The sequence below is a fragment of the Stylophora pistillata genome, chromosome 2, assembly GCF_964205215.1.
Source record: "Stylophora pistillata chromosome 2, jaStyPist1.2, whole genome shotgun sequence".
Lineage (NCBI taxonomy): Eukaryota > Metazoa > Cnidaria > Anthozoa > Scleractinia > Pocilloporidae > Stylophora > Stylophora pistillata.
The window spans coordinates 25,921,651-25,946,292 of NC_142520.1; the positions used below are offsets into that span (position 1 = coordinate 25,921,651).

Below are 24,642 nucleotides of genomic sequence, written 5' to 3' on the forward strand. Positions count from 1 at the left end.
TCACTTTAACACTATTAAGTGATGAAAATCTAATCTGGAAAGCGGCTCCCGTTGATGATTGCCGTGTTGTTATTGATCGATTCCTTTTATATATAAACAAGAAATGTTTGAAGTATCGGCTGAAACCAGATCAGCAGAATTTTTTCAGATATCGCCAACAATGAATAATGTAAAGCAAGTCTTTGTATTTCTTCAACGTAATAAAGACCATAATCAAGATGCTAATCCGTATGAATATGACACTTTTAACATCAACGCTGATCGAGGAAATGGTTCTTACCTTTCAAATTGTCGTTTAGAATATGGTTCCAATGCATTTTATCCAGAAATTGAAGGTGATTCTGAATCTAAAATGAGAATATTTGATGATTTAATGAAATACACAATGCGACAGAATGATTATAATTCAGGAATACAGCTTAATCCAAGTAATTCTAATACTCTTTTCGGAGTCAGTTATTTCGATCTTGCTAACCAAAGTGAAAAAGTCACAAGCAACCCTAAAAAGCTTTTTTTAAGATATAAACTGAATGCTCAAGAACCTGCGTAAAGTGCTTACAGAGTTAATGCTGTTGTTCTATATGATAAAGAAGTGATCATAAACAAAATAGGAAATGAATTATTGATTTTCTAAATAATGTAATTAAAAGACATTCATTTTAATGATGTTTGAAATTATATATTCCTTACAATATAAATTGTATAACATATTTAATACATGACACAGTTATTTGAAATCAACGTTGCACTAACACCAAATCAAAAAAAAAAATTAGCTAAAGCTTATCAAAAAAAGGGAGAAAATAACATTAAGATTATCATAAAGCGCATTGAAGGGAAATGAAAAACTAATGGTTCCAAGAACAGTTGCAAAAAGATATCAAAAAAGTAAACAAATGAATAACGGAATGAATATAGAACTATCTAAATCAAATATCAGAAACCAAATTGGAGGTAGTGTTCTTACAAGCAATGTTAGTATGGCAAGACCTCTTTTACCAACTATCGGAAAGACATCAGGTTTGTCTACTCTTGGTGGATTGGCAAGTGAACAAGCTTCTCAATTGGTTAAAGCAATTTCTGGAAGAGATGTTCAAACAGGTGGTTTTCTAATACCACAGAATAAAATAAATCAACTCATTCAATACAAACATTTATTAACTGAAAAACAGAAAAGAGATATTTTAGGTGCTTTACAAAGTGGACAAGGTGTTCATATCAAACCAAGAAGGACTCAAATGGGATAAGGAGTTGGTACTATTCTTGCTTCAGTTGGTATTCCAATCGCTATTGATTTGGTTAAGAATTTAATCACTTGTAAAGGTGCACCACGAATGGATGGATCACTACTAAAAGGTGGTAAAGGTGCGCCACGAATTGGAGGACCACTTTTTCATGGCAATGGAGCACCTCGATTGGGAATGCCTCTTCCATTTATTGGAAGTTGGCTAAATAGTCAAGTTGGCAGAGGTAAAAGAAAAGAACCAAAAAGAGAACAAAAAAGGGCCAAGGATTGTTTCTAGGATCAAACAGTCTGTTCGATTCAATTCCAATAGTCGGAGCAATTATGTAAAACCAGAATTTCATAAGAAACTTCCTATGAAAAGTTTCGATCTTCTTGAATGGTGTAAATATCTAAAAACTCCAATAAATAATGTTTGAAGTAGAGACCAAAAAGTACCACAGAATCATAAACAAGCTCTTTTCATTTATAATCTTCATCCATCTTACATGTCTTGATCACATTGGGTAACAACTTTTGATAAAGATCATGTCATCCATTCTTTTGATTCATTTAGAATGCCACCATTTCAAGAACTAGTCAATCATGCAAAAAATAAGATTCTTACTCTTCTTCATCAAGATAATCAAATTCAAAATTTAAGAATGATGTTAAAGTGCACTCGTGTTGAGTGTGGTACAACTAAACTAAATTCGTTAAAAATCAATAAGTTACATCGATAATATGACATATTTATCTATGAAATCTGATCGTGTTAAACAAAGAAAAGTTACAGAATATGTTCCAGAGAGTGAAAGATATGAACCAGCTAAAATGGTAGAATGATGTTAAAGTGTAATTGTGCTAAATGCGGTATAATTAAAACAAAATTCGTCAAAAACAAATCAGGTGGAGCATTATTTGATGTTGGAAACAGTCATTCAATTGGCGAAATGGTTCTCAAAGGATTAGCCAACAGTGGAGCTTAACTTGCTCGACAAGGTGCTGCAAAAGCTATCAAATCAGATTACGCAAAAAAGAAAATAAAACAAACAGCAAATAAATACCTCGATCAAGCTCTTGACAGCTTCACAAATGATTTCAGTAAAAAGATAAGCGGTCGTAGTAACATTGATTATTCACAATGGTATCCAATGGAAATCTATGTTCCTTCTGGTGTTTATGATCCAACTAATCCATTTTATAAAGGCGGTGCTGTTGACATTCACTAAATGATTGGAAAGTTACCAAAAGCAAAAGGTGGATGGACTCCTCAATATAAATATATGGGACCCTATAATCCACTTGATCAACAATTAGTATATGATAAAAACACTGGGGAAGTCATACAATGGAATGTCAAACCTTATAATAAAGTCGATGAAATTGCTGCTAATCATGATATATGTCATGATATGGGTAAAGACAAAGGTGATTACGATCGTCAAATGGTTAAATCATTAGATCAAATACCTTATGTAGAGATGCCGAAATGGGAACAAACAGCTCGATTCTTGATTAATACTAAACAGATATTAAGTCTTAGTGTAAAACAAAATAAGTCAATTGAGTCAGTTTGCTAGACATAACGTCTCGTAGTCACGTTCGACGCACTAAAAACTACTATAAAACGAATACAAGAATTGTAAAAACGTGTAAAATGGTATATAAAAAGTCACTTGTAAATATGTAGCGGAATTCCAAATCGAATTTGGATTTGGAATTCCGCTACATATTTACAAGTGACTTTTTATATACCATTTTACACGTTTTTACAATTCTTGTATTCGTTTTATAGTAGTTTTTAGTGCGTCGAACGTGACTACGAGACGTTATGTCTAGCAAACTGACTCAATTATCGAACACGTTCCTGGCCTCGGCCCACAAAATTTCATCACAAAATAAGTCAAAAAACGGAAAAAGCCGTCGAGTGAAATAAGCTGGCAAGTAAAATTAGCTGATGAATTACATAAACCCATCAAACGTAACCTTACTCGGCGGCGTATAATTGTTCGTCATATTGATGAAATATGGGCTGCAGATTTGGTTGAACCAGTTCGTTCGGGTGTTCAAAGTGAGTCGCGTCATTCAGTACGCATCTGGTGATTGGCGGGGAATCGCAGGATTCTAATATGTTATAGCTGACACAGTTAGGCTCCATGAAACATATAGCCCCACAGAAGTCCTGTGCGATGACTCCAGGAACCCCTATCGTGTGTTTAAGCAGCCAATGACCTCTGAAAGCGAGGGCCGCTCTGAAATCCAGTTGGCGACACTGGTCTAAAGAGCGCAACGAGGAATAACATCTTTCTTAAAAGGATTAACGCGCAAGGAGAGAACTTTATACCTTTGGCTTAAAGGGAATATTCTATTTGATAAGGATGCCGAACTTTGTTAGTAGCGCGGGTATTTACTAGGAAAGGGATGGCGGAAGATGAATTGGTAACAGAAACTGTAATCGACGTAATAAAACAGCATACTGATGAAAATCGACAAAGAAAAAGCATAACATGACGTTTGGATTACATCCTCTCATCATTGTCAAAATTTAAAGGGATTGGCATAATTATTAACAATATTATAATATTATTTGCTAATTGTACAGCAATGTAAGGTACAGAAAATGTTGACATTAGTAAGACAAAGTTTGAAAGTAAGCTTGATGTTCAAATAAATTATAAATTTCGCCCTTGTGATGTCTGAGTGGGTGGTATGAATAGACAAATAGATGAATAAATATTAATTTTTATCGAACGAGAATAAACACTTTACAACCATACACTTGCAAATTCATGGCCCTCCCGAGATTACATGGTCTTCTATGAATAGGTTCACATGTACTAAAAAAATGAAAAAAATAGAAGCCATCACTAAGTCATGACTACGATCCTGAGATTTGATCTATTAGAAAAATTCTGGTATCTTCTTTTTGTATTAGCTTTCTAGGGTACTTCTTTAGAAGTACGAAATTCTCGCACAGGTTCGCTGTTCTCAGATAGTGTTCATTTCTATAATGTTTTTCGATTTCAGAATGTAGATGTACCTCTATACAGTGTGTTGTCTTGGTCACGGTAGCTGCAAATGTAAACGATATGGTTTACTTCACAAAAATCACATCCTGGTGTTCACCCAAGAGGGTCTTTAAGTTTTTCTGTTTTTTCTTCTTTTGAAATGAGTATCGAGATTTATCGTGAAATAAATTCAAACTATTTTTTTAATTTTTTTCTCTTCTCCTGAGACTTAAGAAGAATTGCAACAGACTCTTCCTTGAAAGAGATTTGTTCCATTTTGTAAATCTTAATATGTCCTTAACACGTCCCCCTCTGTATCTCAAAAGTTATGCGATGATTTGAGTGCAGCTTTTCAGCCACTTTGCAGAAGTCACCAAAATTTTGACATGGTGCTGGTTTGAATTATAAACTATTATAAATAATTGATGGGTGATTTTTCAGCTCTCCACCTGTCAAACCGTGGAAAGATGCAAATTTTTGGAAGAATTAACGCCTCTAAACAGGAATTTTTAGTGTCAAGACGAACAATTTAGCATCCAAGATCTAGGATCTAGATCAGAGAAAAAAATTAGTGGGCAGCTTCTATGAAAGTCCTAGAGTTTTGTCAAGTTCATTAGGTCAGTTTAGAATACAAATAATGATATCATAAAAATGAATTCGGTTGTCTTTCGAGATGATTGCGTTCCTTTTAGAATTTCAGTCTCTCGATATCTCAAGGACATTTCTTTGGTTTATCGAAACTTATTACTTGTAAATAAATTGAAGTGATAAATCGTTCAAGTTTCTTTAATAAAGAGCTATCTCTAAATTTAGATCAAGGTGAATGCGATGAAAGTTCACGCGACGAAAAACTTCTATTGACAGCTCGACCGTTTTTACAATTTTATATATTTGCTTCTGATGCTTGTCGACTATCACTTTCTAAACGACAGTTTAAGGAGTACTGACTTTCAGGCGAGATATTTGAAATTTTCTAATCATTTCTTTTGTATAAATGGGCTGAGCGAAAATGGACGAATAGCTCGCTAATTCACTGTCGCACTGTCTCATGCAATGATGGTACAATTTCTTTTCTGCGTCAAAGCATTCCAACAAGCTGTAATGATCTTTTCATTTATAATCTACTTCAGACTCTTAACAAATTTTTGTCACTGCCCGCCGCGACTAGCCTGTGCTACTTGCGGGCAGTGTCAATTAGCCATTTTCAAAACGAGCGGCGGTCTGGGTACGATTTGCCACCATAAAGGCTCTTGGGATCGTTTGGAGGGACAGCGTGAAGGTAAACAAACGCACAGCTGACGTGTGACAAACATGGCACACTATAACTGCTGTATTCCAGGCTGCACTAATAGTTACAGAAATGCACCTAACCTTCAGTATTATAGAATTCCAAAAGACCCTCATATACGTAGAAAGTACGTGGTTCTTATGAGGAACGAGACTCTGAAATTAGATTCTACGAGTACGCGGATTTGCTCAGTTCATTTCGATGGAGGAGAAAAACTTAGCAGAACGCACTTGCCTTCAATTTTTCCATGGACAAAACCGACAGCTCAACGTAGAGAACGCAAGAGGGCCAGTTTCGAAGATGTACAGAAAATAGAGCAAACCAAAAAAAGAAAAACAGCACTTGCTCAATTACCACAGGAAGCGAACTTTAAATTTGAAGAACAGACAGAAAATATGAATGTTAATGCTGACACCAGTACCAGTGTGGAAATGCAAACGTTACTTACTGGAGACCAACTAAACAGTTTATACAACAGAATGCAAACAAGAGAACAAGAAATTGTTAAGCTTAAGGGAGAGATTCAGCAGTTGGAGAAAGAAAACAACAACATAAAAGAGGTGAACAGCAAATTACAAAAGGAAATCGAAAGCTTGAAGCATGCTTTAGATAACAATAGATTTGACATAAGCAAATTTAAAGATAAAGATGATGATATTGCATTCTACACCGGCTTTCCCGATTACAATGCTTTTATTCTTTGTTACAAAACTGTAGAACAAGCCTCTAGCAATATTAATTATGGGCACAAAAGGACCACCACGAACGGTAATGTTGGGAGACCCAGAGTACTTACTAAATTCCAGGAGTTTACCCTTGTTATGCTGCGCTTGAGGCTGGGTTTGTTTGAGAATGATCTTGCTCATCGATTTTTGGTTTCAAGATCAACTGTCTCTAAGATTGTAAATGCCTGGATTCCATTTTTGAGGAGGGAATTTGAACCTCTTATCATCATCCCCCCAAGAGAAGTACTTCAATGTTATAGGCCTGACAGTTTTAAGAAACTGTTGCCTAACGTAACAGTCATTGTCGATTGCACGGAATTTGAAATGGAGAGGCCATCTGCTCTTGATTCACAGTCTACCTGTTTTTCATCATACAAGTCAAGAACCACCATGAAATCACTGTTGGGCATAACGCCAAGCGGTGTTTTATGTTTTGTGAGTGACTTATTTCCTGGTTCAACCTCAGATAAGGAAATAACTGTTCTTAGTGGTTTTCTAGACAGACTAAATCCTGGTGACCAGGTACTGGCTGACAAAGGGTTCAATTGTCAGGATGAATTAGCTTCTGTTGGTGCAAGCCTTGTTATACCAAAATTTTTAGAACAGAAGATACAGTTTTCCACAAATGAAACAAATCACAACAAGGTGGTTGCTAGCCTAAGAGTTCATGTGGAGCGGCTCATGGAACGTATAAAGAACTGGCACATCTTCGACCATAAGATACCAATTACTATTGCACCTATTGCATCAGACATGCTTGTAGTGGTCTGTGCTTTGTCAAATTTTCAACCCCCTCTTATAAATTAAAAATTATCATGTAATATTGTTAACTGTCATGACACATGTTGATGATGAAACACGAAAACATTCATATTGCAATAACTTTCATTAAATGGTGTAATGAAATAAATTTTGTTTGGACCAAACAATAATATTGGTATTGAAATTGGAGTCAAATGAGTGATTCAAATTCAGCTTACTTTGGGGAGCAGCTACATCACACAATGATAGTAGGTTGGGTCATTTGCATTTTAGGTTTAGCATTGCAAATGCTTTGACTACACATTTAAATCTAGGTTTGCCAAAACATGCAGCGTATAGTATAATGATATTATTCAACATTGGACATGTTAAGAAATACAACTTCAGTTATAAGTTTTCTAGTAGATGAAAAAGAATAAAACTCTTAAAACAAAAAGCTCTCAAAACATGCGCGCATCAATTTTGGGGAGCCCATATTTCACACAAGGATATGAAAGTTCTGGTACAATCCAGCAGTTAAAAAATGATTCAAGTTTTGGGAATATTCTATCCCAGTGTTCTTGTGAGAAATAAACTCTCTCACAAAAAGGTGTGGAAGAGGCTGTTCCCATAACCACAAAGTCAGTCCATTTTTGCTCTGCCACAAACATTGCCTGTTGTACTTGAAAATAATATTTGTGTCTTGAGTTCAAAATCACAGATTCCTCAAACTTCTTGCAAATTCCTTTTCGGAGCAGAGCCTCCTCCAGACTTTCTTGCTTTTCCATCTGAATATATTTCACTTCAAGAAGACCCTTACTGTCTTCTGCAGAAGGGTCACACACTAATCCGTCTGGACTTGCTCCGAGTAACCCATGATGCTTGGAAATGAAAAAGCCACATTTTTCTACGGATATCTCAGTAACCCCTTCCCCCTGCTTTAATAATTTGTAAGCAGCTATGATCCTGTCCTCCATTTCAAGTCCTTCTTGCATGTATTTACTCTGAAATGGTTTTTTGTAACCAAGGACATCTTGGATGATTTTTGTTGGTGATGTTGTTTCCCTTTGCACAGCTATTCTGTAACAATTTGTAGCAGTAATCCTGGGCTGCCTGTGATGATGCCACAAATTTGAGTTTGACTGCCCTCGTGTTTGCTCTTCTACTTTCTTTATTTTTTCTTCATCAAAATTAATGTTCCTCTTCACTTTCTCAAATCTCACTCTTAGTTCATCAGCTGATATTGGATGACATTTGATGGGTGAGATGAGTGGCTCTTCCAGATTATTTACCTTTTGAGGAAGAATATGTGTCCATCCAACAGCTCTCCCAGATTTCATTTGATATTCTTTTAAAGATTTATGGAAGTTTTGTAATCTTTCACTTGGCCAGACTTTTTTTTCTGATACACAGGTACCATTCTGTGCTGGACATGAGGCTAGCTTTGGCCTTTTTGCTTTCTTTTCTTTAGCATAATCATGTTTGACAAAGCTCATCTCAGAGATAGGTGTCACTGGACCCTTGCGTTTCCCTGGCACATTCCATTTACAAGGCTTAGATGTGCAGGACTCAGCTGCATCCGAATTTTTCCTTTTCGTCTCCTTAAAGCTTTGTTCAAGGGCAAACAATGTAGATGCCACATGGTTACAACGGCCATCAATACCAGCAGGACACTTACAGTGTGCTTTTAACACACAACCTATGGATGACATTAACAGAAAACAAGAGTATACTTTATCTTTTTTCATCGATGGCAGAACTTGGCTTTTTACATAATGTTTTCCATTTTGGTGCAGATGTCCAATGTATAAAACATGCCCTGACTTGAAGAAGTTAAATCCCTTGACTAGGGGCTTTGCAGTGGAAAGTTGTTTTTTACTTTCAACTCCTTCAATCATAAACTGCCAAACGGTTCCAAAAGCTATCTTAGGCAAATCTTTAAAATCAGGTTTGTATCCTTCTTTTGGAAAGAATTGGTTGAGCTGCGGCTCTTCCTCCTCCAGCACTCCAAGTTGAGCCTTCTTGCGGAGAAGGTGTAGTCCACCGTCTGGATCACGGAGATATTTAACGTCTAGTCCATGCTTAATGTAATCTTGAACTCTGAAAAATATGAACATGATATATGACTGGAATGAAACAAAATAAAACGACACAATTTCTCCTTCGATATAATTTAAGCTCATATGTACACCACTAAATGAAAATATACACCTCGAGTGAACCTACCTTGTTATCAATGCTTTCTTATTTCCCGTAGTCTTTGCTCCCCTGCACAGCAACCACCTTTTCAATTGAACGACGCTACATTGTTCTACAGTTTCGCGAGGAATTTTTGCACCAGGTATATCTTCTTCTGTCAGAATAACCTTGAGAGCGTCTCGCACGGTTGCATTGCTCTTGTCCACCATGTTCTTGCTGTCCCTCCAAACGATCCCAAGAGCCTCTAGGGTGGCAAATCGTACCCAGACCGCCGCTCGTTTTGAAAATGGCTAATTATGTAAGGTTTTTCTTTTTTTTTCTTGATTAATTTTTAATCATGGTAACCTCCCATCCTAATGCGAAATAAATTGTTGTTTTTGTTGTTGTAGTTGTTGTTACAAAGGAGCGCAACATGAAACTATGTCGAAGCTATGGCCTAACCTTTATGATCATTATATCCCAAGCGCGTACTTAAAAACAGCTTACGTGAGGCATATCACACCTGTCTTTAAAGATCTACGTGTCTCTAACAATTACAATTACAATTACAATTTATCACTTATAGAGCGCTATTTACAATGACAGATCAACAGCGCTTTACAATCAATCCTAACCCGCCCATCCCACCCCAGGGGAGGACATCCATCATACAGTAATCTCGTGCGTGGGAAATTAACGTCTCCTACCCCTAACCCTGTAGGAGACGGGACCTCCATTTATTCGTCCCTATCCGAGAAGACTAGAATATCTAACCATTTCTTGATGTTATAGAAAGGAAGCATATTCTTCTCAATTATTTTAAGACCTTGAGTGTTGGTCCGGCCGGGGCTCGAACCCTCGACCTCCCGCACAACAGTCCAGCGCTCTATCCATTGAGCTAACCGGGAGGCGGTTAGCTTAATGGATAAAATAAAATAGCTTTATAAACATTTTTACCTCTGTTTAAAAAGATAGAACATTTTGATAACCCGGGAGTTTTGGTATTTGTCACGATTGAACGTTCACGATGAGTTACTTTCGTTTACACCCGCTTCAAATGCATCACAAGATAAGATTTTCAGACTCCCTTAATATTAATCAGAACAATCTATCCACCATATTCACACTCTACAGCATACATCAGACAGCATAGCAGAATGAAGGTACCAAAAGACAGGATGCGAGATATGTTGCTCAACTACTCTGCTGAATTACCAAATTGCAAAACCGAGCACCGCGTAACTTTCATGCAAGACGCTTCTCGCCTTGAGCAACTGAAGACCCAGCGTGATATAACACGTTCACAATTGACGTTGATGAAGAAGAGAGCTATTTGCATATACGTAAATTAACTTTAGGCATTGCATTAAGTAATTGTTATTGCAGACGTCAGGCGCCTTATGGAGATATTCCTTCAACGTCACCGTTTTGATGTGTAATTTAAACGACGTTTGTTCTTTTTATGAACCAGTTCCTTGGGATAAAGCTTCAAAGAAGTTTCCGAAGGGATATAATAATAAATCCTTACAATGGAAACTAGCAACAAGACAAAGTGAGACATTTGAGTTGCAAAGAAATTTCCTTGGGTTTGTTGACAATACTCTTGTAAGCATTTTGCTATTCTTTGAACTTCAAGGCAACATGAAGCCCCTAAGAATAAGCAGGCAATAAAATAAAGTTTTTAAACTCGAATAAAACGCCCTCGATTATTTGATTGACCGTTCGGAGAATTGTGTCAGCTTTTCCAAAAACAAAAACTACAACATTTTTATCGTATCGAAGAAAGAAGAAAAAAGAAAAAAACCGACGGAAATTAAAATTAGAGTGTCTTTGAGAGGGATTATGAGCTAAAGCAGGAATTCTTGTACAAATTCAAATGAATTCTGTAGGGGATCTAAAGGGCAACGGCTTACGAATGTTCGTCTCTTATTTTTTTTGTCTATTTCTATCGAAATAATCGATTAAAATGCCCCTGTGCCCTTCTTGGCAGAGACTTCACTCCACGGGGCATAGAACACTTCGATTGTTACCATCGACATCATTTCTAATTATTTTCATTGTTATTTTTAGAATCAGTCAGTCATCGTAAAACATTCTTCTGTCAGAGAAAAAAGACCTAAATTTGCTAACGTTTCGAGTGATATATTTCCTGGCGATATTCACTTTTTCGAAAACATGATACATTTCTGAAACGCATGACAAATATTTCAAAGCAACATTTGCCTAAAATGACGGCTAAACTCTGCAAAATATGCCAAGGTGGCCTCTTAATAATTGATAACAGGAACTTACCTGTTCTATATTGTTAGTGAAGTTCATTGACAAAGCATCTTAGCCACAAAAAACCTTCAAACAAACCTTAATTTTGTGGAGCTATCTGCCAAATAAGTTTTAATTTTGTAAAGAGCAAGGACGTTAGTCATTTTCTTAAAGAAATGCTTGCATGGGACCATTTCTTGGTATTAGACTGCCTCCATTTGCCCTCATCCCCCCTAAATTAGACTTGTGCCCCTGGGTTCCGGAGGGGAAGGGACCTCGTGCAAGTTTTATTCCCTGAATTGCCTTCTCTCGCTTCAAATTTAAATCGAATATCCACTATTGTTTTATTATGTAACCCTTTGAATTCTTAAGACAGCTGAAAGGAAGCAATGCATAAAATAACATTTGTGTTTTTAACATGTTTTTTCGAAGAGTACAAGTAAGATGAATTAAACAATCGACGCTGTTTGGTATATTAATCAATGACAGCCATTTAATAACTCATCATATCATCAAGAAAAACTGGGTCTAGTATACGCAGTCGAGGCTCAACACGAAGCTTTCAAATAAACTTTTCGAGAGATGACTGTGAGACTATAACCACTTTCTTTTCAAACACAATTAACCAAGACTAGTCGGGCACAACTGTAAATATTTCTTGAAGGAACTTATGATGAGAGAAGCAATGTGAATTAAAATAGTTAGACCCGAGGAAAAAGTAAGAATAATGTTTAAAAAAATACTGAGGAAAAGTAGAAAAGAAAAAGTACATTAATTTAATGTAGTCTGGTTTTTCTTTTTGACGTCAAGTTTCGTCAGAAACCGCAACTCGATGCACGTTACCAAATAAGCGAGGATTACAGCTTGATCGAGGCTGAGTTCAAGTGTCTTTTAGCCTTGAACTGTAGGTTTTACATGAAAGATAAAGCTCTGCTCGTGGATATCATTAACAAGACAATGATGGGGATGACAAGAAGACTATGTTAGAGGACTCTGGAATACACGAAATGCAAAATTGAGTAAAATAAACACTTAAATTATTTAGGCCGTTTGACGTCAAGGAAAATATTAACGAACTGATCGAGTCATAATTTCCGTTTCACCTGTTAAATAATTACGTGCTTCCTCCAAACGGTTCTTGAACTAACTTTGTAAACCATTTGGTGGCTTCCAAATTCACATTACCGCATAGTTAACTCCGCTTATAGCCAAGGCCAAGTAAGCCACTATACAGGAACTATTTTTATGTGGTAACATGTTTTATTGTGGTAACATGTTCTGTGGCAGATGCTTCAAACGGTATGGTGAGTATGCAAGAATTCTTTAGCACGTGCTTACGAGTTACGATATTTTTTTTGGAATTGTAGTTTATTATTTTAATATTTTTCTCTCCCTTCAATTTCAACAAACAAAAGTTCTCGATGTGAGTGGATAGACTTTCAGCCGCGTTACCCAAAAGCGCACTGGCCTTTGCCAAGTTTAAGGCTCACAAGTTTTCGTACCTGAACATCACCAACATTGCTTCAGATTATGTTATGAAAGGCAGCGATTGTGGACTGGCTTGTATTAACATACCTTCATGCTTCTCCTTCAATCTGGCTATATTTCAAGATATCATGGGCAAATTGCTTTGTGAATTACTTCCTTCGGACATCTACAACAACTCGGACAGGTTTGTCGCCAGTCAGAGTCACCACTACTTCAGTATCATGGTAAGCTCGAAATCGCAGTATTCTAAACAGCAATTTTCCAAAATGGGGTCGACTTAATTAGATAAAATAAATTTTCTTAGCACAACTTTTTTAAGACACCTGCTATCGACGGGAAGCACTTTTCCTACCCGTTGGCAAGATTAAAGAGGCCATGACTTCATCAACAAACTTGAAACACTGTAGTAATGGAAACCTCTCTAACCATGAACCTGAAATACTTTTCAGTCCCGCTCGAGTAACATAGAATAAATTGATGCACAATATTTGTTACAAAGGCAATTTTTCCAATTTTTGAGAAGGCCCTTGGGTTGGAAGAAAAAGATAAAGAGAAAAAGCTAAAAAAATCGTTCTTGGTTATTTTGATGTCAGTACTAAAAAAGCAGTATTACTCAATTTGAACTGTTCTCCTCTCAGCAACTTTTTATTAATCGTTTTTCTTCTTTTAAGTGCTGGGGCTGTCATGCAAGTTGTATGAGTAAAAAACATGTGTTACGCGACTACTTTTGTTCACCCACTCTGTTTTGTTTATCCATTCTCACTCCATGCTATGTAAGGGAGGCTTTGACTAAACTGAAGTTTTGTCCTTTACCTGTTTAGTCCCCATGCCTCAGTTGGCCCTGTAAGAACGGTGGAACCTGCGTTGTACAGTACGAGAAGAACAGCTAAGTGTGCGTTTGTGGAAAAGGATACACTGGGAAACATTGCGAAATGGGAAAGAGATCGTAAAGTTTATCAGCTAAGAACTTTTTTTTCCACCTGACGGGAGCTTTGTTAACATCGTGCATACCGCTATGTTTCTCATCTCCTAATTATGGCTATCAAACAAAAAAAAATTTAAAGGAAATCTGAAGAGTTCGTCAGAAAGGCTTGATGAAAGAGTCACAAAGCACTGAGAATTAATTTTTCTTCTTTTACCCCCACTGGACTAAACCATCGGATCCATATTTGTTGACGATTTATCCCTTAGTCCCCGATTTTGGCCGCAGGTGCTACTTGATATTATTCTAACGTTGAATTAAAGTAAAGAGGCTTTTTGAAAGGACTGTTTTGACAGGAAGGTTTTGCAAATTGACCAAGTGCATGATGTGTAATTTATTAGTGATGTAAGATAGTTCTTGAAGCACCTATCTGATTATTGCCTAACAGTTTAACAAAGCAAATGCAATGCACAAACTAATTTGTCGATATCGTTTTAGTTAGAGATGGCCCAGTTACTCAATACATAATTCAATGTAAAAATAAAGAAGAAACTCCTAAGAAGTCATGATGAATGTAGTCTGCAGTGCATGCGTCTTATTAAGGCGAATTAAGGTTAGAAGTTCGTGATCCTTTATTCGAACGCAATGTTCGATTTGGAGTCAGAGTAGACGGTGGGGGCAGGGGATGGGGAAAGGGCCCCTCTCCTTATTTAAGACTATCACTCACTCCCTTGGTACAAAGTAATTTCTCTCCCCAGCCTTCCGCTGCCATTAAAATCTAAGATGGAGGCCATTTTTCGCTAAAACATACTGAGCACTCGTTGGCCTAAATTACGCCTGCTCTGCAGGTTGTGATCAATAAGATTTTATATTTCGGCGACATTTGTGACACCCTCTGACTAATTTTATTTTGGTTTTTTCTCTTTGATCTTGTGTAGAAGTTAAAAAAATTTATGTCTTTCTCTTTCCATATATTTAGACATCGATGAATGTGCCGAGGGCTCACACTCTTGCGACATCAGTGCTCATTGCGCTAATACTGTGGGATCCTATGGATGCAACTGTAAGCCAACATATTATGAAAATGGGAAAACTGCAAACAAATTTTTGGTTTGATTTATGCTCTTTAAATAGTAAATACACTTAGCTACAAATTATTTGTGGACCAATAATCGCAGGTGATGATAATTGACGTACTTTTTCCTACTAATCTTTAAGCAGTGTATGGACAGCTTCTAAAATGCCACGGTTCAGAATTTTAGTCTCACATCGTTTATGACGAAAGTGCCGCTTTCGAACGTTTTCAAGTGGTCTTAAAATCTTTGAATATATTTCCGAGATATTCATCTAGAAACTTCAATTCTGCTTAAATTAAAATGATCTTTCAATGTCCTTATCTAACGAGACCCTAGACACCAAATATTTCGATAGCAAGAGCATAGCAACGATTTCCAACCACAAATAATTTCTGTTTAACTTCTCATTTTCTGGGTTGAAAAAGTAAAAGAACTGCATGTAACTATTTGGGAAATGCTGCAAATTTATCTACTAGGTAAAATATTTGTCAGTTTTAGCTTTCACCCATCATAGTTATTGTTTTGATTTCACAACAGCTCTGGCTGCTTCTAGTATTCTCAGCGGCCTTGACGGTGACCAATACCTAGGAGTGCTGGTATCATATCTGAGTCCAGTTCTCATGGATCCGGGCCGCAGTGTATTTGTAAAATGCTGGCACGCCAAGACAGACGGATGGGCTGCAGCGACATTTCACAATAACTGTGATGGAAAAGGACCCACAGTGACAGTTATCCGGGTCAACTCTTCCATATTTGGAGGATATACGAACGTGTCTTGGCATAGTAAGTATTCAAGCTGGTTCATGAAGAAGACCACAAGTTTGTTCTTTCCAAAGTGACAACTGCCAAGGGTGGATTAGATCTTATTTAAGTCACTGAGGGGAAACAACGTCACCAAGTTAAACGTTTTCATGCGGTTTGCGTTAATTTGAAATTCACAAATATCAACGTTGCTATTCGTCCAGTCTTCAAGCGCGTCATTTAAATTAACATTGACGTCATTGTTGGTGAAAAAAAAAGAAAAAAAAGACTACGTGGACAGCTGTCAGCATTTTGAACCTCGCCTTCTTCACCGTACTAACCTTGTCTCAGTGTCAAAGAAAAAAATCTCGATTACAACAAGTATATCGTGCTTTCCGAGATGAACAGACCCAACTTCGAAGTAGTCTCCAATAAATATTTAATAAATACTGCAGTTAACAGTGCATTTATGAAGGATTTTCCAAGACCGTACATGTCTAATGAGAAAATCGCAAAACATTAACTTATAATGCCATTTGCTATGCCACACCCACTACTTTAAACTTCAATCCTTTACGGAATGAGGTCAACTCATTTGTGAAAATCATTCGATTTCCAGGGGAAAAAGTTGGTTTTTGAGCGTTTTCCATATTGCCGGTAATAACGGGACGGGGGGGTGGGGAGGGGGGGGGGGGAAGAAGATTTCTCAGCCAGCTAAAACAAGTTCAGCCAGCATTAAAGAAATTTGGTGATCGTGAGAGAGCCAAGTACAGTTTCGCTTTTTATCTCCGTTCCCTTTCCTCGTTCCTCTTTGCTTGATCCTTGCCAAGGATCGTGCCTAAGTTTTTTTTTCGGCCAATTCATCGTACCATCTATTTTTCACCAACAGGCGATAATCCATGCCGTCACTCTCCAACCAGCAAAGCTTTCATCTTCTCACTAAACAACATCAATGGATATGCTCCCGTCAAACTCGCTAAATACAGCAATACTCCCAGTGCTATGTATGGCTGTTCCGATTCTGGACCAACGTTTGGTGATAGTACTTCCCTGCACGACATCTATATATCTAGTGACGCCGTAAACAACCAAAATTCGTACACCCACTGTGGACACACGCACACCGTTCCACCAGAATATTCCCGCCATAGCAACTGCCCATTTTTTGCCGGTAGCTATCAGTTTTCTCCTACTGACATCGAAGTCTTCTATGAAAAGTTATCCTGATGAAAATTCTGTTTCTATAACCGTCCTAAGGAGATCCATCTGCAGATAACTAGGTAAACTGATGTAATCGCTTTCCTGTGCACTCGATCATAAACAGTTCTTTTCTAGAACTGCGATCTGCTTCTGAAATCGTTTTTAAGATAACGTTTCAAATAATAACAGTGAATCTGCATTTCCACGGTATACAATATGAATGCATCACATGATGTGCTTGAAATCAATTTCATTCGTTTTTAATCGCTTTTATGTGCTGTTCATGTCAAAGAAAGGTAAAGACCACAATAAAAAAACAAGTAAGAAGCGTCGTTTGATCACATAATTTAATGTTCAACTAATAACATTAATCTCTGCCTGAACCTTGATAAAAAATGAAGGGTTTATTCTGAGAATATTTAATCACATTTCTTATTCATTCGCATTAGTGCTGATTTTGAAGGGCTAAGTCCTCCTGTAAGCGTTTCCTTGTGAATGACCTTTATCGTTTTACAAAAAGAAAGATTCTCAATATTCATCATCCTGACTTTAATTTCAACAATATTCATTAAGCTCATATAAGCGAGGCTCGGTGGGTGAAAAGAACCCAGCCGAGTTTTGAGCCCAAATTGTATCCCCATCCAAATTTTACCAGAATTTCCATTTCATTACCATACCATAAGTCGTTTCCAAATTATTTAATCTTAAGAAAATAAATGACACTTTCAAAATACAAGTTTCGAAAGTTGTTATGTCATCTTCAGTTAAAATAGTTACAAAGGCGAAATTGAGTTTAGAGTGTGTACCTAATACCCATGGAACAAAACAACAATAGGACCATAAGAATTTACGCAATTAGAAGAAAAGTTTTAGGTTGACATGATACAGTCTACAGTCTAAAAGTTTAATTGAAGATGACAGAAGAATTGTCGAACCATTTCTTTTAAAAAAGGACATTTATTTTCCACAATTCGTTACATATCAGCTCCTATGGGGAGAATATTAGTGGTTTTCTTACATGACTTGTTCATCTTGATGATGATGATAGAAGGTTTATTAAAAGTATTCAAAAATGGCACCTAAGTGGTGAAATACATGTGAATTTACAAATATGCTTTAAATATTTAAAAAATACGAAAATCTTACATTTGACTTTAAAATTAAGAGTCTAAAGGGACTGGGAATTACAAGAATCGGCAGTTACATACCAGTGAAAAACGCTTAGGTTTGCTTGACTACAAGAACTGGGCGTTAGACGCCATTGTTGGAAAGAAAGATTTTTTAAATCTTTCGGTCCGGCATTTAAAGAGTGATACATGGTTTTTGTTGCGCAACTCATAAACGTGGCAATCGGCGCGCTTTGGTGGAATAAGGTGGTACAGCCGTGACCCAGGCACACAGATACCGCCCCAAACTTTCTTGCAGAGTTCGTCTCTTCTCACATTTAGGCGAGTGGAGTTTGCAGCCACAATGGCGTCTTTGTAGCTCAGCGCCGGAAATAATATACGCAGAGCTCTTTTCTGAACTCTTTCGATCATGTCCTTGAGGTAAATTGGTAGGCTAGTAGACCAAGTGACGCAAGCGTATTCGAGGACCGATCGTACCAAGGCATAAAATATGTTAATAAGGTCTTCGGGTGGAATTCCGGACCGCTTGAGCACTCTTAAGATGTAAAGACGTTTTGAGGCTTTGGAGACAATCTCACGCACGTGCTCATTCGCACGTGCTCTTGTTCTTTTTATTTATTAAAAAATTTCCAGCTATTCATAACTGCAGCTAATCATAACTGTAGAATAAAAATGATAAGAGAACGACCGCGATTGTTATAGCGTCGATCAGCGACAGAAAATTGTAGGGCTCTTCAGGAAAAATCGCGACAATAAGAGTCAGCCTCAAATCTTCTGTCAGAGCTTATAGTTACAGGAAATCTTTATTTGAAAACAACGTTTATTTTCCGTTTATTTTAGCTTAGCTACCTTCCATTTTAGCGTTTACACATGCCTCCAAAAAACTCTTAATAGACTGCAGGTTTGCCTTACACATTTTAACACAAGGAAATGGCTATTTCCGAATTCTCATTATATCTAGGGGCCAACTTTTCTTGTCAAATTAAGCAATGTTTATTTAACTACAGTTTCCAAGAAAAAAGTTTATCACATCAAAACGAGCGTGAGTTATCTACAAAACTTTATTTAGCGCGCCAAAGTGTGGTAGCTAATTAAAACATGACACCAATACTGACTCCTTACGTTTTTTCCAGTTGTCTTATTTGTGCAGCCAGATTTGATACCCGATTAATTCGCACTCAGAACACAACGTCCCGTTCGGATTGTCGCGCCTCAGTTGGTTTATGATCAGATCAAAATGGTCAAAATCTCAACACTTCTCAAATGATCCAGCAGCCTCAGTTTGCATGCCTTCGCTCTCCTACAGTAGACTTGTGTAGGTGTGGGTTCAGGGGTAGGTATCTAGCACTATTTTTTCGCGCAGATACCTGTTCCCCTACCATTACCCTGCAACCCTAGAAGCCACTACTAACTGGATTTTTACAATAATTATATGATCCGTCGGTCTTGCAATAATCATATGATCCGTCGGCCCTGCTCTTTCAATCGTGACGTACGAGTGGCCGGACGGATGAGGAAAACACGTGCGGCAATATTTACTAACTTTTAATAACACTCATAATGATATGCGAAGTTGAAATATATTTAATAATGGATATTTCATGACTAGTTGAGCAGCCTCACGTGCAGCTACGTAATTACCGATGATAGAGTCTGGTTTGGCCTTGAAAATTATTTATTCTAGTTTTCTAAAAATGCGAAAAAACGACAAAAAAAAAATACGTGTGATGCACGATCCTTCGCAGTAGATAGCGCTATTTATGCAATAGCGAAAATCAGACCTGTACGGGATTCGAACCACTGACCTCTGCGATACTAGTGCAGCGCTCTGCACTAGAGCGCTGCACTAGTATCGCAGAGGTCAGTGGTTCGAATCCTGTACAGGTCTGATTTTCGCTATTGCATAAATAGCGCTATCTACTGCGAAGGATCGTGCATCATACGTATTTAATACTGCAGTTCAAAATATATGAACTTCATATATTCATTGCATCTGATTTATCATCACGGGTTTATTACGAATCAACTTAACGGCCTGTTCCCAGTTGGCTCGTTAGCTCAATCGGTAGAGCGCTGCACTAGTATCGCAGAGGTCAGTGGTTCGAATCCCGTACAGGCCTGATTTTTTTCAGGTCTGATTTTCGCTATTGCATAAATGGCGCTATCTACTGCGAAGGATCTTGCATCATACGTATTTAATACCGCAGTTCAAAATATATGAACTTCATATATTCATTGTACCAAAAAAAATAAAATAAATAGAAACGTCTTCAAATAATATCCAGACACCTTGACCTCACGCTCGGTCAATAACGCATACTTATTTCACCTTTTCTTGGTATTGGGCTGCCTTAGTTTCCCTTCACCCTCCTAAACTAGACTTGTGCAGTTGACGTTCCGGAGGGGAAGGGACCCAGCACAAGCTTACTTTCTGAGTGTTTCTTATCGCTCCAAATTTATATCGAATTTCCATTCTCTTGCCATGTAACCCTTCAAAGTTTTTAAAAGGTGGAAAGGAGACAATGAATAGAATAACGTTTATGCTTGCAGGGTTTTTTGTATGTCAGAGGAGAAGAGCAAGATAAACCAAGCAATTGACACTGTTTAGTGTATCAATCAAAGGCACCCATTCAATGCATTGGCACATGACCGGGAGAAACCGGGTCTAGTACGCGTGGTCGAGGCTCAAGTTAAGGTTTTCAAATAAACTTTGCGTACGAGGAATGTAAGACGATAATCACTTTACCCAGACTTGTCGAACACAACTAAAAATATTTCTGGAAGGAACTCATCATTAGAGAAGAAAAGAGAATTAGAATAAATTAAACCCGGGAAAAAATAAGATAAAAGTTAAAAAATTACTGCGGAAAACTCAAAACAAGGAAAAATTTAATTCATTCTTAGGTTTGTTAAAAATCACAACTCGATGCACGTGACCAAACAAGTGAAGATTGTAGGTTGAGTGCACGTGTCTTTTAACCTTGAACTGTCGGTTTTTATCAGAAAAGATAACGCTTTACTTTTGAATACCATTATGAAGAGTATGAGAGACGGTGACAAGAAGAGTATGTTAGAAAACTCCAAATGACATTAAAAGCAAATTTGAACAACTTAAACAGTTGAATTATTTAGGTCGTTTGACGTCAGGGAAGATATTAACAAGCTGATCAAATTGTAATTTCCGTTTCACCTGTTAAATAAATACGTGCTCTCTTCAAACTTGAACTAACTTTTTCAACTATTTGGTGGTTTCCAGATTTGCATTTCCGCATGGTGAACTCCGCCTATAACTAAGTCCAAGTATACAGCTACACAGGAACTACTTTTATTATGTATTTGTGATAACGTTTTCAATGGCGAATGGTTCAAAAGGTATGTAAAGTATGCAAGAATATTACTTCTTCAACAAGTGCTTACAAGTTGCAATATTCTTTTTTTATTGTAGTTTGTCATTTTAGCTGTCTCTTTTTCTTCCCTCAAGTTCAATAAAAAAAAGTCATTGATGTGCGTGGAAAAACTCTTAGCCGCGGTACCGAGATAGGACTTGCCTATGCCAAGTTCAATGCTCACAAGTTTTCCTATCTAAATATCACCCGCATTGGCTCAGATTATGTTATGGATGGCAATGAGTGTGGATTGGCTTGTGTCAACATACCTTCCTGCTTCTCTCAACCTGGCTGCATTTCATGATATTGTTGACACATTGCTGTGTGAATTACTTCTATCGGACATGTACAACATCTCGGACAAGTTTGTCGCAAGTCAGAGTCACCACCACTTTGGCATCGCAGTAAGCTCCAAACCGCCGTCATCTTAACAGCAATTTACGAAAATGAGGTTGAATTTAGATAAGCAGTTCTCTATGCGCAACTATTTAGGACGCCTGCTATCGACGGAAGCACTTTTCCTGCCCCTTGTCAATATTACAGAGTCCATGACTTGAAACGACTAAACTTGGACCACTGTAAGAGTTGAAACTTTTCTGACCATAAGCCTCAAGCACTTTTCAAATTGTGCTCGAGTAACGTTAAATAAATTGATGGACGAGTAGCGTAAAATAAAGTGATGCACTACCTTCGTATCAAGAAAATGTTTTGGGAGCCCTTAGGTTCTGAAAAAAAAAAAACAAAAAAAAAAAAACAGACAAACAGCGCCATACAAGCTTCAAGAGTAAACAAACGTGCGTGTTTCTCGATTACCTTTGTATATACACTTCTGTTAATCTCCTCTCGGCCCCATTCTATGCATGTGGGGCTTTTACTGCATTGAAGCTTTTTCTTTTACCTGTTTAGTCTCCGTGCATCAGTTGGCCGTGTCAGAACGATGGAACGTGCGTTGCACGATACGAGAAAGACAGTTATCTGTGTGTTTTTGGAAAAGAATACACCGGGAAACGTTACGAAAAGGGTAAGAAATCGTAAACTTTATCAGATGAGAATGGAACTTTGCTAAAATTGTGCATACCACTATGTTCTTCGTCCTCCTACTAGGGTTGTCAAACAATTAAACTGAAGGAAATTTGAAAGTTTGTCAGCAAGTGCATGATGTAAGAGTTATAACCCACTGACATTTCAGCTCTTCCTTTCTACCCCAACTAGACTAAAATATTAGTTTCATATTTTTGGACAATTTATCCCTTAGTCCATGATTTCTCGCGTATTTTTCCCGCTGGTGGTACTTGACATAAGTTTGAACGTTATATTAAGTTCTCTTACACGTAGGGCGTACGCTCCTAAAACAGCCAAAAGTTGTCCATTTTCCCACGAATTTTACTAACATACAATCTCTTGCAAATAAGCGGCAATTAGATACGCCAAACAAATCTAGCCCGGCATGGAGGAAGAATAAAGCCGCTCGTATTTGCAAACCACTTACACCGAAATCAAGAAAATGCTTAAATATGAGCGAGAATATCGATCCAGCTTCATCGAAGAGAAGCATACCGAAGTGTTGATAGCTTTCCAAAAGCGACTCGGAATGCAGATGCTTTCATCCCTTTCTTAGTCGTAGCTCTGTATATACAAGAAACAAAGCTTTAATCGTACAGATAAGAATTTTTATATTCTTGTAGAGGTCGAAAAATTATAGTAAGCATTCATAATTAGTCACAGTAAGGTCCAAAAGTAATCAATAAGCTTGATATTTGCCTCTCTCCTGTCCATATTTATACGGTATGAGACTCGTCAACGATGATCGCTTCGATGGCGTCTTTGAGCTGAGAGTTCTTTCTGAGGTGACTCAAAAACCTCGAGGACAAAGCTTCCTCAGCCAAACCAAAGATCAAGTCAAACTTAGCAAGTTCTTCTACTGGGAAGCCGTCCGAAAGACTTGTTGCTTTTAAGCCAATTTCTTGGGCCTCGACAACCTGGTCGTCAACGATGCTTTTCAGAGGGCAAACGACAACCCTGCAACAGTGTTTCTTCGTGAGAAGCTGCTTGACTCCCACACCAAATCTAAAAATAATGCTTTTACCGAAGCCTGTCGGTAAAACCGCCAACACATCTTTATTTCTGGCAAGTTGAGGTATGGCATCTTGCTGTTCTTGTTGTAAAACAAAGTTTTCTAAGACATCAAAAGTAGCTGAAGAATCGTTCAACGCAAGATCTATCTCTTCTTCGCTAAACGCCATGTTGGATGTGATACATAACAAACTGACGTCACATTCTGCTGTCAATAAAAAATACTGGACCAATCAAAATCGTCCGTTCGTGAGCGAACGGGTTATTCAAATTTTCAAGTACTGCTGGCAGGCGTTCCTTTCCCTAGCCCAGGTTCGCTGTTCTCAGACAGTGTTCATATTCAATAGTGCTTTTCGATTTTAGAATGTCTATGTACCTCTATACAGTGTGTTGTGTTGGTCACGGTGGCTGCAAATGTAAACGATATGGTTTACTTCACAAAAATCACATCCTGACGTTCACCCAAGAGGGGCTTTAAGTTTTTCTATTTTTTCTTCTTTTGAAATGAGTATCGAGATTTATCGTGAAATAAATTAAAACTATTTTTTTAAAGTTTTTTTCTTCTTCTGAGACTTAAGAAGAATTGCAAAAGTCTCTGCCTTGAAAGAGATTTGTTCCATTTTGTAAATCTTACTATGTCCTTAACACGTCCCCTTCTGTATCTCGTAAGTTATGCGATGATTTGGGTGCAGCTTTTCAGCCACTTTGCAGAGGTCACCAAACTTTTGACATGGTGCTGGTTTGAATTATAAATTATTACAAATAATTGATGGGTGATTTTTCAGCTCTCCACCTGTCAAACCGTGGAAAGATGCAAATTTTTGGAAGAATTAACGCCTCTAAACAAGAATTTTTAGTGTCAAGACGAACAATTTAGCATCCAAGATCTAGGATCTAGATCAGAGAAAAACATTAGTGGGCAGCTTCTATGAAAGTCCTAGAGTTTTTTCAAGTTCATTATGTCAGTTTAGAGTACAAATAATGATATTATAAAATGAACTCGGTTGTCTTTCGAGATAATTGCGTTCCTTTTAGAATTTCAGTCTCTCGATACCTCAAGGACATTTCCTTGGTTTATCGAAACTTATTCCTTGTAAATAAATTGAAGTGATGAATCGTTCAAGTTTCTTTAATAAAGAGCTATCTCTAAATTTAGATCAAGGTGAATGCGATGAAAGTTCACGCGACGAAAAACGTCCATTGAC

The 24,642-nt window shown here is 37.5% G+C and overlaps 3 protein-coding genes and 1 pseudogene across 3 annotated transcripts; 2 read left to right on the plus strand and 2 right to left on the minus strand.

Moving 5' to 3' along the window:
- LOC111342745 (ATP-dependent DNA helicase Q1-like) overlaps positions 1-24,388 on the minus strand; it is a 172,765-nt pseudogene extending 148,377 nt beyond the window's left edge.
- LOC111319153 (uncharacterized) lies at positions 5,430-7,178 on the plus strand. The gene has a single exon (XM_022921979.2). The coding sequence runs from the start codon at positions 5,545-5,547 to the stop codon at positions 7,051-7,053; it is 1,509 nt and encodes a 502-aa protein (XP_022777714.1). The 5' UTR covers positions 5,430-5,544; the 3' UTR covers positions 7,054-7,178.
- LOC148738044 (uncharacterized) lies at positions 7,343-9,425 on the minus strand. The gene is made up of 2 exons (XM_088749937.1): positions 9,214-9,425; positions 7,343-9,087 (listed from the first exon to the last, which is right to left on the minus strand). The coding sequence occupies exons 1-2, from the start codon at positions 9,393-9,395 to the stop codon at positions 7,449-7,451; spliced, it is 1,821 nt and encodes a 606-aa protein (XP_088606063.1). The 5' UTR covers positions 9,396-9,425; the 3' UTR covers positions 7,343-7,448.
- On the plus strand, positions 14,525-17,880 carry LOC148738045 (uncharacterized). The gene is made up of 3 exons (XM_088749983.1): positions 14,525-14,897; positions 15,448-15,693; positions 16,541-17,880. The coding sequence occupies exons 2-3, from the start codon at positions 15,531-15,533 to the stop codon at positions 16,876-16,878; spliced, it is 501 nt and encodes a 166-aa protein (XP_088606109.1). The 5' UTR covers positions 14,525-14,897; positions 15,448-15,530; the 3' UTR covers positions 16,879-17,880.
- Positions 24,389-24,642: the final 254 nt, after the last annotated feature.

Excerpts from the sequence above, each read along its gene's own strand:
- LOC111319153 (XM_022921979.2), top strand. The coding sequence starts at position 5,545 with ATGGCACACTATAACTGCTGTATTCCAGGCTGCACTAATAGTTACAGA.
- LOC148738044 (XM_088749937.1), bottom strand. The coding sequence starts at position 9,395 with ATGGTGGACAAGAGCAATGCAACCGTGCGAGACGCTCTCAAGGTTATT. Across the intron at positions 9,088-9,213 it reads AAGAAAGCATTGATAACAAG|AGTTCAAGATTACATTAAGC; the intron begins GTAGGTTCACTC and ends CATATTTTTCAG.
- LOC148738045 (XM_088749983.1), top strand. The coding sequence starts at position 15,531 with ATGGATCCGGGCCGCAGTGTATTTGTAAAATGCTGGCACGCCAAGACA. Across the intron at positions 15,694-16,540 it reads TACGAACGTGTCTTGGCATA|GCGATAATCCATGCCGTCAC; the intron begins GTAAGTATTCAA and ends TTTCACCAACAG.